A 14,224-nucleotide genomic window follows, 5' to 3' on the forward strand; every position below is an offset into this window, starting at 1 on the left:
CAATTGGAGTTAATAATAAATTAGAAATATAGGGAACAGCGACAATCAATAATAACAATACAGGATTGTCATGTACTTAATAAATGTTAGCATATCACATGACCAATGTTAATACAAATTAACAACTGCATCACAAAAAGCCATAATTAGAAAACAATATATTTTCTGTGCAGCTGATTGATTTACCTGCTCTGAGATGCCCCACCACATCAGCCAAGCTACCTTTCTTCACTTTGGTAATGAAGGCACCGAGTCGTCCTAATTCTGTCATTTTTCCTCCAACAACCTGGTTAATCACAAATTTGTGAGTTTCCAAGTCCCCAGTCAGACATCATATCAAGCAAATATATAGAGAGACAGATTAGTTCTCACATGAATTTTAAAACCTAAAACATGCATAAGAAATCTATTGTCAATTTGGGCTTTACAGAAGCTTCAAGACAAAGTTAAATATACAAAGAGGCCAGATCTACTTGAGAAGAAGTAAAGCTAACACAGAATGAATAATATGGATATTCCTTCTAATGTCTTTCACTAATAAATCTTATGCAGCTTGCTAATTATCCAAATCTGCCATAGGAAGAACATTTCTTAACAAATAACCAAGTTATGATAAATAACTTCTTGCAAATCAAAGTCTGTTAAGTTATTAAGCTTAAATTGCAAGTGCACATCAAACTAAATATATTAAAATCCAAAATTTAATTGGTACAACAATTAAAAACTTTGTAAAACATTAAAAACTATGGCAAACAATTCCTAAGAACATTGCTCTGCTAAAACTCAGGCCCTCTCATCTAAGCACATGACAGGACAAAACTGCACTTCTGGATTTTGTTAAACAGAACTGAAGAGAGATATATTTTTGAAGGCAAGTGCATGAGACAGAGATAAAGAAAATCAGGAAAAATTGCATTTATGTATGTTGATTATCAGATTGATTACTTGACTGAAATGCAAACAGTAGAGTTTGAAAAGGCAGGACTCAATTCGTGCACTGCAATGTGCGGTACACATCTTGGAGACAGGAAGCTAAATAAAAATACACTTTTTAAACAAAACAGTTCAGCTCCTTCACCATGGATGAATGGAAGGTTGCATAGAAGGGTAATTTTTCTGTATGACTTTCAAAACTTACTAACAATGAGGAGCGTATTTTTGTCAAAACACTATATAGAGAGTCCTCTGATCTAATGTGGTAGACTTCTAGTTCTAAGATCAATGGAAGCTTCTTTCATTTACCACATAAACCACGTCATACTTACTTTTAACCCCAGTAATGCACCTGATTCTTTTGGCATGGTTGTTCTTTTGTTCAGAATAACACGCCCAATTAAGCGATCTCCCTCTTTAGAAGGTTGCCACGTTACTGGGTGCTGTTGAAAAATGAGAAGTGGAACTGAAGAAGTGCAACCATTCTGTATTTAGATGCACATTTATAAATCAATAAAATTCATGGATCATTATGTCACAGTAGACACAAAAATGCTTCAGATGTGTTACATACTGCACATGAGCTTTCTATTATTATATCTGTTGGACTCTGGCTTCATTATGTACTTATGCCCACTGTAAAAAAGATCTCAGCACTAAGTCTGCAGGTCCAATTATAATATAATTCAAATTTCAATACAATTGAATATTTAAAACATACCTTAGGTAATAAAATTAAACATTAACTTTAATGACCATGACCCCAAAAAATGCCTTCATAAATTCTGTTCTTTAGAATGATATACATGTTTTACAGCTCTACCACAAGGGTTCACCATATAATAAAAATCCAAATGTTCCTTTCCCACTCTGAGTAAATAGATAAAGTCACTAATTTCTCCCCAGGCAGCATCACACTCACAGCAGCTTTTGCAGAATAGTGAAATTTAGTATCATGTCTATAAATTCATTAAATTCAAGTTAAACTTCAGGTAATTTTACTAGCATACACTCTGATGAAAATTTCTTTCTAATTTTAATTTCCACAACCCACTAAAACAAATTTTCATTTAACTTCTAAAGAATATTTTTTTACAACAAAATATCTATGCTGAACTGAAATAATAAGCAAATATTTTAATTCGTATTTATTAACTTATTTATTCCCAGTTCTTACCGAACTAATAGGGGATGTCTCCCTGCTGTGCCACGTGGCAGGATCCAGCCAGTAATAATCCAAGTCACCTGAAAAGACATGAATAAAAAGAAATGTGTAATCTCTCAAACAGAGAAAGATGAATGAGTGATTACTTCTGCATGCATGAAGTTTAATGCACAATAGTTCAGTGAAGCACATACAAAACCTATACTGTGACTGAAATTAACTTACATCAGTTTGAAAAAAATATAGCCTAATATTTGTAACAACAAATACACATAATAAAGCATTTATTGGGGCTTCAGCTTTTTCACAGCTTCCAAGAAGGGATCCAAATGCATCACATTCACAGCCCTCCATCTCCATAACAAACACACTGGACTATGGCTAATGATAACAGGAGAGAGAGAATACTCCACAAAAAAAAAAAGCACTTAGCTTTGGTTAAGGACAGAACAGTCAACCAGACTCAACAATCTGCCAAGTAGGTGATCAATACTGTGACAACTGGTACCATAAAGACAGAGAGGCACGGGAGCTGGTAACAGGCAATAGAGCACCCGGCAAAGTAGCCACACAAATAGAGTAAACACTGCCAACAGCAGATATGAGTTTGCAATCTTTCATTTCACTTGGAAAAAACTAAAGATACTATGTACATCAAGAATAAACCCATGAATTAAAGCATTCTGGAAGTCATGAGCCCATCAGGCCAACGAGGGGACACAACAAGAGTGTAACATCACAGATAGTATAATGAATTTATGGAAAGCTAAGGAAACCACAGCTCTAGAAGGCTGAGTTGGTAGCAAAAAGCTCCAAACTTCACTGGCAGTTGTCTCTGATATAGGACTGGTACAACTGTATACTTCAAGAAGAAAAAGGATGAGGCAGAATTTGCAAGAGGAAGAATATCAGGCAGTGAGATTCAGAGTGCAATTTTCTTTATAAAGAGGGAAGGTGCACGTGATGCTAAGGAGATCATAAGTGAATGATGCAGGCTAGAACAGATCCAACAGAAGGATAAATGTGAGACTGATACAGCAGGAATAAGCCATAAGTATCTCTGTGCTAGCACTTGTTTTAAACAGAATATACCTGTGAGCTATGAACCTTGGGATTATTTCATCCCTTTGTGCGTCACAACAATGTATTAACAAAAATGCAATAATGTCATTAGAAATGAGAATGTCTCTCTCTGATGCTCTCTTGCAGTAAAAGTAATATATAAAAGCTTCATCTGAAATAACCAAACGGTATTTTTGAGTTTTATCTGAGAAAAAGCAGATGATTCTGCCAATTAGCCTACAACGCTTTAAACACGCAAAGAAACACACACACATATCACCAAACCAAAATCAGGGGCTAGTTTTAGACCATGAAGAAAATATAGAGTCATAGAATCACTAGGTTGGAAAAGACTCACAGGATCACTGAGTCCAACCATTCCCATCAAACACTAAACCATATCCCTCAGCACCTCATCCACCTGTCCCTTAAACACCTCCAGGGAAGGTGAATCAACCACCTCCCTGGGCAGCCTCTGCCAGTGCCCAATGACCCTTTCTGTGAAAAATTTTTTCCTAATGTCCAGCCTGAACCTCCCCTGGCAGAGCTTGAGGCTGTTCCCTCTTGTCCTGTCCCCTGTCACTTGGGAGAAGAGGCCAGGTCCCTCCTCTCCACAACCTCCTTTCAGGTAGTTGTAGAGAGCAATGAGGTCTCCCCTCAGCCTCCTCTTCTCCAGGCTAAACAACATAGTTTCCTCTTGCTGAGGTTTATCACTCCAGGCATTTTTCACCCTCACTTAGGATGAGAACGTTGGCCGATTGAAATATGTTAGTGGAACATTCCATAACACTGTTTTTTTTAGTTTACAAGTGATTTTTTTTTAAGTGTTTATATTATTATGTCATAGAGTTAGTTTTTGTTATAGAACATCTCTCCATATGCTTTCCTAACACCATTCCTACGAACTGTTTATTCATCATTTAAAAGCCACCAGGTAAAACACCTACAATACCACTAAAGTCAGATACTTATTGCTGATAATCTCTGCAGTCTTGATATGCTCTATGACTTCAGAAAATGTATTTTACTTATTATGTACACTTCAGGCAGTGCATCTTCACTATGTTATCTTAGAAAACACATTTCTATAACGACTCCTCTTATTAGCACACAGGCCTCCAATAGAAGACCAAACAAAGAATGCTTCTAGTAAATAAATAAATACATTTACATGAACAGTTTATAATTTTTTACTCTTTTCCTACAAATATTTAGATGCTGATTATGAAATGCAAGTTGCACCACCCTTTATAATCCACAAAATCTTTAATAGCTTATCAGCTATGTGATCATATGTACAAGCCTGTTTTTAAACAGGTTATTATTACCAATGTGCTTGCACTAGCTACTATAGTTCTGCAGTTTTGGAGAGTTTAACTTCACATTACAGATCTTTCAGTTTCATTTTTAGCATCGTTCTTTCCATACATATAGTCTTCAAAACTGCAACAAGAACAACAAAATTCATGAACCAGACTGCCACCTCAAGTCCTGGCAGTAAGCTGGGACCTGTGGCACAGAGCTCTCCAATTTTCAGTACTGGACTTGACAGTAACACCAAAACCAGCTCTCTCCTGTATGAGCTGGCCTGCCACAGGAGGCACACAAAACACAACATGGTTTGCCTTCATGTTTCACAAGTATTTGCTCAGCAATAGAAAAATGTCCAGGCAGGAATAAATGTCAGCTCCAGCATGCAGAGGTGTGTGTCCAAGTACTTAAAGAAATATCTGCTCGTGTCCCCACTGCTCCCAGCTGTCATAGAATCATAGAATCATTGAATAACGAGGTTGGAAGAGACCCACCGGATCATCGAGTCCAACCATTCCTATCAAACACTAAACCGTGCCCTTTAGCACCTCATCCACCCATCCCTTAAACACCTCCAGGGAAGGTGAATCAACCACCTCCCTGGGCAGCCTCTGCCAGTGCCCAATGAACCTTTTCTGTGAAGAATTTTTTCCTAATGTCCAGCCTGAACCTCCCCTGGCGGAGCTTGAGGCCATTCCCCCTTGTCCTGTCCCCTGTCACTTGGGAGAAGAGGCCAGCACCCTCCTCTCCACAACCTCCTTTCAGGTAGTTGTAGAGAGCAATGAGGTCTCCCCTCAGCCTCCTCTTCTCCAGGCTAAACAACCCCAGCTCTCTCAGCTGTTCCTCATAAGGCCTGCTCTCCAGCCCCCTCACCAGCTTTGTTGTTCTTCTCTGGACTCGCTCCAGAGCCTCAACACCCTTCTTGTGGTGAGGGGCCCAAAACTGAACACAGGATTCGAGGAGCGGTCTCACCAGTGCCGAGTTTCCTTTCTTCCTTTCCCAGCTTCAGCTTCTAAGTCCAAGTTTCCTTGCTGCTCTCCCTCCTGGTTATTGTATAGTCACGACCACCTGAATCATGCATGTAGCATCCTTTCTCACCAAGTTCCCACTGTAGCAAGATCCTCTGATGTCTTCTATGTGCTAATTTTCCTTCCTCACCTCTTAGCCAGCCTTTGCTGCCTTTCTTCCCTTTCCGTTTTATTGCCATTGTCCATCTTATGTCTCCTGCTGCTTCTGGCTTCGGTGCCCTCTCTTTAGGTTGTGTATTTTATTCTCTCATCCCCTTCTTGCCCCTCAGTACTAAGCTACATCCTCACAAGCACCTCCTCTTCACACATAAACCTTTGACTTTCTGTTCCTTTCAGTCCTCATGTGTCTGTTCTGCACTTTGGCAAATTCCACCAGCTACATTCACCACGGCCGCCACAGCCATGGTGCTTTCATCCTCTGCTTTCAGAAGCTGAGAGCAGGAGCTGCACTGCAGATATGGCTGCACTAAGCTAAAAAAATAGGTGACCCGCTAGGACTGCACAAACGTAGCCTTCAAATAAAAATTCTTGACTGAATGTGATAGGTCTACAATTTGCTGAATATTTTTAAAGCTGCAAAAATCCATTTAAAATTCCCATTAAAATCCACTATGAAATAGACCACTAGCATGCAAAGTTTTGGTTGAATCTACAGCTATAAAAAGGCTTTTACAATGTAAAGTGCCATTTGATTCCCATTCATAAATGTTCATAGAACAGAACATAGAAATTAAAACATAAAGTAACAGAATCCCCAAGTGAGCTTCAAAGATATTTTATACTAGCAGCACTCACAATAGGGGCTTGATATCTGCAGTTAAGTACTCTGCAACAGCTATACTTCTGAAAAATAATTTCTCCTTGATCATCCTATGCCATTGCTCCTTCTTTACTCAATACCTACTTATGCTATTCTTGAACTGCCATACTCCACAACTGACGATTTGTTTAATTACATGAAATAGTGTCACTGAACCAGTACTTTAGAGATCCAGGAATGGGTAAATAACATGCAAAAATTTACAGCCTAAGAGCATAGTTTCAGAATTTTGGATTTTCTCAAAATAAAAATAAAACCAACAAAACATAAGCCAAAAAAAAAAGCTATACAGAGAGTACTTTCTCTACTGGTAAAAGTCACTAAAAACAACTAGTAGTGTAAGACAAATTTAAGACATTATGGAGAGTTTTCTCAAAATCAAGAAATCAAGTTTTCTGAGGAGGAAATAATTGATTTACAGGCTTAAACTGCTTCTAAACACTTAAAGCAATGCCTAAAATTTAAAACTGTAGAAAACTTTAAAATAACAAGCCCCCATGAAAATATGCATCATTTTCCTACATTACTGATATATTTCTAAAACATTATAAATGCATTTCAACCTAAAGCATATTGCAAAAAAGGCATTTGCAGTTATAATGAACAACTTATTTAAGACCAATGGACTGAAAAAGGAATATATTTATAAATCATTTTTTCCCGAGGGAATAATTCAGAAGTTGTATCCCATCAGCAATGAAATACTTTTCCTATTAACATGCTGCTGCTCGATTATTTTATTCTTGGACACAGATGGATATAACCATAAATCCACTTTACGAGACACAAATACGTTCCTTTTTTTCCTGTGAGAAATCGTTTGTAGCCTTCAATTTCAAGACGGGAAGTAAAACTCTAATAAATTGCCATTGCTTTTATATCCACAATATGTGTGCCTTCAAAACAAAGGGAAAGCAAAATTCAAACCCCAGAAAAAAAACATTTTCTCTAAAATCCTTCATCTTCAACAGCACTACCCCTACCAAAAGGTAATGCTGGGATACTGCAGTTACAAGTGAAATCCTGCGATGCTGAGAAGTGCTGAAATTGACAGCCTTGTCTCTCCTGCAAAGCCAAAACAAGCACAAAATATAAGAAAGTCTGTTATTGTGTATAAGCAGTTGTGCTAATTTCCAAAGAGCTTTGAATACCAGAGATAAAATGCCCCTAGATGTTTCCCCAGATCCACCCAGGCTGTATTTGGAGACTACTGATACCCAGCGAAGAATGCGCTTCTGGTGTTTTGCTCAAATCCAGACACATTAGATTTGCAGCAGCTCCTTAAGAAAATAAGCAGACAGCCTAATGATAAGAGTCAGTCAGCCCATGTTAGGCACTTAATTGACCCTAAAGCATAGCTGATAATTAATAAAGCAATTCTATCGCAAAAATAGGAAACTTAGACAACTGTTTTCAGAGGCTGCATTCCAACCCTAGCTGTTCTACGATTCTTTGATTCAAAATTAAGGTGCAAATTGTCTTCCTATATAATCAGATGAGATCTCCCTAACACATGCAACAGCCATTTATTTATTTCTATCCTTGATAATTTTTAGGGTCAAATATAGCCTGCATTAAATGGTCAATAAAGCTTATCAAAGACCTGGAACATCCTCTGTTATGTCTTCACAATTCCCACAGAACTGGCTCAGTATCTCATGGAAATGATCGATCGTTTCCCAGGATAAAAGTCAACAGAAGCCACATATCCACCTACAGAAAGTCACAACAAATGTAAAGAAACTCCATGTATCGATGCAATTGCCTTCCTCCTTCATAGCCTGAGTTTTCATGAGTTTGAAGGCAACTCTACGTGCTATTAGTAAATGTTTTCAGCACAAAACCATCTGGTTGCTGTTACACGCGTGATAGGTGCTATTGTCGAGCAAGAAAGTACTTCTCTGCCCAAGAGAATAAAATGCTAATCATTTTATCGTGTCAGATAAACAATGTATGTTTAAATCATTAATGTCAAGCCGCTAACCACATAAAAGGAAAAGACATATATCCTAGCTTGACAGACAAACCTCACATCAAAGTGACATGCAGAGAATTCATAAGATAGCTATTGCCTGTTTAAACAGAAAGCTTCACAATAATGCTCATTATCTCCTTGCACTCAAATCAAACCACTTCAGATGTCTACAGTTAAGAACTTACAACTTCACAGAACAAGGTTTGTGTTTTACCATTTAGAATCATAGAATCATAGAACAACCAGGTTGGACATTTATGCAGTTTAAGGACAGGCTCGCTCATGCGACATGTGGCAATAATGCACCACATGACTGAGAAGTTTTATTTTGTACAGGAAATATATAATTGCATTAGACTTCAGTTCCCTGCTTGCATGTGCCCTAAACAGTAAATGCTAACATACTTTAAGACTCCAAAGTTCAAATAAAGACTAGTATTCCATAGAAGTGACCATTTACATATATGTAATACTCAAGTTTGGAGTACAGATAGCACATGTGCCTGTGATCCCTATAGCTCCCAAAGCTAGAGCTAGTCTCTCATATTGTTCCCTCAATCCAACATATATTTTGGCATTTTAATGTAATGATGAGATAGAACATTGTTTTTCTATATCTTAATTCATTTTCCGAGTAACAGAAAACCATTGAAAAATTGTCTAAGGAATTTTACCAAGCACTAGGCTTTCAGATCAGATAGCTGACAACACATGCTTATTCAGAACACACTGAAAATAAATCTTGATTCGTTACTTCTGTGTTTAGAAGTTAAGGACGTTTCATACGCTTTCTCACACAAAATGAACACTTCAGTATTTTATTTTGAAACAAACCCCTTAGTTTAAAAATCTTTTATAAGAAAGTATCGCACTTTTGTTTGTTGATAGATCATGAATGTTTCTCAAAAGGTGTACTTGTAAAACACCTTCCAACAGAGAAACAACTGAGCCCATTTGTATGTTCACAAGGTGGATTTCCTACCTGAATTATCTCAGTGTCATTAAAAGGCTTTATAAATCACTAACAGCAAAGATGACTAACCTTGCCAGTGGAAGCTTGAAGCCAAAAATCACAACCTATCCAGTCAAGTAACAAACTGAGTAGTTGTGAACGTTTCTAAAACTTCTAATATGGACAGAAGGAACATAACAAGGAAGCTGTTCTAAGTTTCTTGAATATCTAGAGACTCCCTGAGCCAACATTATTTAGTTCCTTCACTCAGACACTGAGAGTGTTGAAGAGTTCATCAGCCCTTTCCAGTTAGATCCTTATTTTTATTTCAGAGATGTTCTAAAATGTTATTCTGAGGGTGTGTCTTATTATAAGCATGTGAGTCAAAGACTATATATGATCCACAAAGCTCACAAATGGATGGCTCTCACAAGCATGTTCTGTACAGCCTTCAGAAAGCGTGTTTCAAGTGCTAAAGAACCTGGAGAGACTTAGAGGTGTAAAATACTAAGATGCATGAACTTCCATTAATTTAATTTTTTTTAAAAGCTTTATTAAGAAGACTTTTTGAGGGCACAAGAAAAACTGGTTAGCACTACCAAGAACCTCGAATCAGCAGGCAAATATTTCAATTGATTTTTGATACCATGGCATCTAAATACTTAAGAAAAAATGTGTTGTTTCAGGGATACTTCTGAGTGCTAATTTTGCTGACTTTGACTCTCAAGTGGAAGTTAATGCTTTAGATGGATGGATGGAGATATCCTTTTTGAAATTCAGAGCTTCCTTGAATAAATTTATTGCTCTTCTTTAACTCAAATTCAGCATTGACACTAACTTGTAGGCGTTTATTTAAGTTCCTGTTTCACATAACTAGCACTATGTTAGCTTTGGCATGGTCTCTTAATAACGTCGTTGTTCAGTGTATGATGAAATTTGCAAAATGTATAGCACGTTAGCTCAAAAAGCCACATAGGCTTTTAATCCTGGAGACACGGATAGCTAGCTATCCTCTATGCCAAAAACCCCACCAGCTCTTAACTTCTCTGCTGTTACAAAGGAATTCCCGGCACTTCAAGTATGCCACGCTGTTCTCCAGCCTAACAGGATTTTTCTTTGCTGTGGTTTTGGTTTGGTTTGATGGCCTTTTATGGAGAGGTGGGAGAAGTTACTTCCCACAAAAAGCCCACACAGACAAAATAGCTTTCAGCTGCTGCACGCGTTGTATTGGTTTTTTGGTATGGTTTGTGGTTTGTTGTTTTTTGTTGTTGTTTGTTGCTTTTTTTCCCCTGTGGATATTTACACCAACTGAGTAGGTGTTAATTGCAAAAGAAGGTCAACATTTTCCCCTTGACAATTCTAAAAAAGATTCAGTTGAACATTTTTTTTATTTTAGTATTTGTTAAAGACCGATTTATGAACAAATTATAATTCAAAATAAAAGCTACAAAAAAGGAAATCTTCTCAAACTCCAGCGTGTTTCTACACTGCCAGTAGATAGGAATTTTAACAGGGATAAGCATACCAGAAAAAAAAAAAAACCAAAAAAAAACTAGAGCTGTGTAACAGCAGTTCGTGCCTTAGAAGTCCTATGGATACAATGCCTAGGGAGGTATTAGTGCCCTGGTAGCACCTACCGCAAATGAAGTGACCAAAATAAGCTATGCCCAGGGAGGCTTCTTTGAGCATAAATATTCTACTGCAGGGGAAAAAAGAAAGGCATTTCTGCTCACATACAGTAGGTAAAACATGGTGTTTATAAACATGCTGACTGAAACAAGCAACTGTGAGCAAGGTTTCTCATTATCCACAGGACCACAGGAATGGGATGGAAGACAGTGAGTCTTTCTGTTGATTGTCCAGCGTACACATACAGAGTCAATCATGCAGATCAGCACAAGTCACTTGAGAAATAACAATAAGTTTATATTTCATAATCACTTATGATTTCATTTTCATGAAAACTGAGGGAGATAATTTAACTCAATTATTACAATGAAAAGGAAAGTCTGCAGAGGAAAAACAAAAGTTCTTCATTGTTCTAAGCTTCAAGACTATAGAAGGAAATACAGCAGATGAAATTCTCTGGATCGTGATTAAAGTGAAAAGCACTTAGCAGTACCATGATGGGGACCTACTCCAGAGCACCATATTAGGAAGATGAGCCTGTTGCGCTTGGGCTTTTTTTGTAAGCATTTATCAGAATACTCCATTAATGAGAGGTTTTAAAGGCTTTTGTTTCTCCCCTTTGGAATACAGCAGGAAGTACACAGTGAGAGATCACTGACACTAGGAAAGCAACCAGTAAAGAACCTTTGGAGTTTTGCTTCACACCAAAGAGAGGAAATGGTTAAGAATGCGACAGTGAATAAACTTGATGATCTGTAAAAAGACAAGGAAGCTGAGCAGAAGAAAACCCCAAAACTTCTATGCAAAAAACAAAAAAAATGAAAATAAAGAAAAAACACAACAACAAAAAAAACGCAAAAGGAAACAGACAAAATCAAACAAAAACCCAAAAAAACAAAACACCCCAGCTTTAGAGAAAATAAGGAACCATCTGTGATAGCAAAAGGAATCTAGCAATCATGGAAGCGTTGGAAGAAATAATACCAACATCAGAAGCACAACCAGCCCGATATGGAGGAAGGAGAAATGCAGTGAAAGATTGATCAGCTAAGTCATAAATGTTTTCTAAAAAAAGAAGGTGATGAATCAATGGAAAGTTGCCTATGAGTGAGTAACGTATAGTGACAAAGTACCAGTAAGCATACAAGACAAAATTAGAAATACACAAAATTTAATGCAAACTACAAAGTTGGAAAAAACAATTGAGATCATTCTGCAAATATGTACTCCCTAGAACTTTTTATCTCATATCAAGTACCTGCCGTTCTACAGTAGTATGGACAGAGCCTGCTACCATTTGGCTCTATCAGCAATTTATACCAAGGCAGCTAAGTGTTTTTTAGCTTTCAAGAAAAGTTCTGCTAAAAATAAACTCAGGTAAATCACATAGCAACAAGTAAACAATGTCTATAGCACAAAAATTAGATAGCATGCCAAAGCAGGAAGAGGTCAGGCTGTCTAGCCTTTATCCTTTCTTTAGACTTAGTGGAGTTCCACAAAGCTGGGAAAGGTCAAATACTGCACACATTTTCAAAGGAGAGGGGAGGGGAAAAGAGGCTAAAAATTATAGACCAAATCAGCTTGATATCAATTCCCAAAAAAATGCTAAACCAAAACAAATCACCTTTAATGCAATAAGAAGAAAAGAGATGAGACCTAAACATCAAAGTGTCAATAATAAATGAATCCACTTTCATTTCCTACCACTGCAGTATGATAGGTAACAAACAGCAGACGTCAAAAGTCTTCAGTTGAGGAGGAGTTTTGCTTAGAAGCATGCCATGTTGAAGTCACACTAGAAAAAATTCTAAATAAAACCAACATAGGTCAAAAGCTATTTAGAAAAGCGTATTTTAAGCAGCTAAAATTGGTAACAAAAACCCCAAAAGCATTCATTAGGCAGGGCCTGTCTTGTTGACACTCACATTCTCATTGTAGATAATAAACCAGAAACATCACAGAATCACAGAATCACTAGGTTGGAAAAGACTCACTGGATCACCGAGTCCAACCATTCCTATCAAACACTAAACCATGTCCCTCAGCACCTCGTCCACCCGTGCCTTAAACACCTCCAGGGAAGGTGAATCAACCACCTCCCTGGGCAGCCTGTTCCAGTGCCCAATGACTCTTTCTGTGAAAAATTTTCTCCTGATGTCCAGCCTGAATCTCCCCTGGCGGAGCTTGAGGCCATTCCCTCTTGTCCTGTCCCCTGTCACTTGGGAGAAGAGGCCAGCTCCCTCCTCTCCACAACCTCCTTTCAGGTAGTTGTAGAGAGCAATGAGGTCTCCCCTCAGCCTCCTCTTCTCCAGGCTAAACAACCCCAGCTCTCTCAGCCGCTCCTCGTAATACCTGCTCTCCAGCCCCCTCACCAGCTTTGTTGCTCTTCTCTGGACTCGCTCCAGAGCCTCAACATCCTTCTTGTGGTGAGGGGCCCAGAACTGAACACAGGATTTAAGGAGCGGTCTCACCAGTGCCGAGTACAGAGGGAGAATAACCTGGTGGAGAATTAATTTTTGTTGTTCCTCTTGGGTTTTGATTTTGCTTTACTCTGCGCCATGGATTTTCTTCTGGGTGCCTTTGCACCCAATCAACACCCTGACAGGACAGTGACCTTGACAACAGCTTAGTATCTCAAGTTGTCTCCTTGCAGAACAGAGTTAAATTTTCAGAGCAAAATGTTTAGCTTAACTGAGGCATAGTTATGGGAAAGAGATGAATTAAATTTAATGGCCAGAGAGGCAGAGATGGTCTGGCTTAGCAGGCTTTTATAACTCTACAGTTTCTTCTGCAAAAAAGTTAAATGCTCTCAAGAGAGCCCAAAATGGACTGGGGGGAACGTGGGGCTAGTGTGATTATAAAATATTTTTTGGTTCTTCCAGTACTATGCTATTCCAAAGGCTGGAGATGTTCTGCTCTATGCCACTGCCCACAGCATAGCCTCAAACCTCCGCAAAGCAGAGGGTCACAGCTCTGTACTTCTCAATCACAGCCCTAGTTCACCTTCTCCACCTACATCTGCCAAGATGGGCAAGGGGTCTCTGGAAGGCAGTCTATGGATGACTACCACAAGTGAGTACCCTGAAGAAGGAACAGGGGTTTTACCTTCTTTATGTAGGTATAAACTTATTAAGTGTTAGAGAGAGTGCAAGGCTTTGATCTTAACCAAAGGTTTTCTCCAGTCTCATCCTTTAAATTCGATGCAGAGTCAAGGTTGACTGTTACCTCTTCCCAACCTTAGTAGCATCTTCTTTTCCTGATATTCTTGCTGTTGTTTCAGTTCCATCTCTGCTCTGATTACTGCTCAGCCCTATTTTCTCCAATGCATCTCTCCAGATTCTGCCCTCAG

The 14,224-nt window shown here is 38.3% G+C and overlaps 1 protein-coding gene across 50 annotated transcripts in view; it reads right to left on the reverse strand.

Moving 5' to 3' along the window:
- Window positions 1–14,224, reverse strand: part of RIMS1 (regulating synaptic membrane exocytosis 1) — a 323,528-nt gene that overhangs the window by 143,335 nt on the left and 165,969 nt on the right. For all 50 annotated transcript variants that reach the window (XM_069851408.1, XM_069851407.1, XM_069851383.1 and 47 more), the window contains 3 exons: window positions 2,111–2,178; window positions 1,266–1,376; window positions 187–286 (listed from right to left, as the gene is read on the reverse strand). In XM_069851408.1, the coding sequence (XP_069707509.1) occupies window positions 187–286; window positions 1,266–1,376; window positions 2,111–2,178 (279 nt within the window). The remainder of the gene's footprint in view (window positions 1–186; window positions 287–1,265; window positions 1,377–2,110; window positions 2,179–14,224) is intronic.

Source organism: Phaenicophaeus curvirostris, chromosome 2 (genome assembly GCF_032191515.1).
Source record: "Phaenicophaeus curvirostris isolate KB17595 chromosome 2, BPBGC_Pcur_1.0, whole genome shotgun sequence".
NCBI classification, from domain to species: Eukaryota; Metazoa; Chordata; class Aves; order Cuculiformes; family Cuculidae; genus Phaenicophaeus; species Phaenicophaeus curvirostris.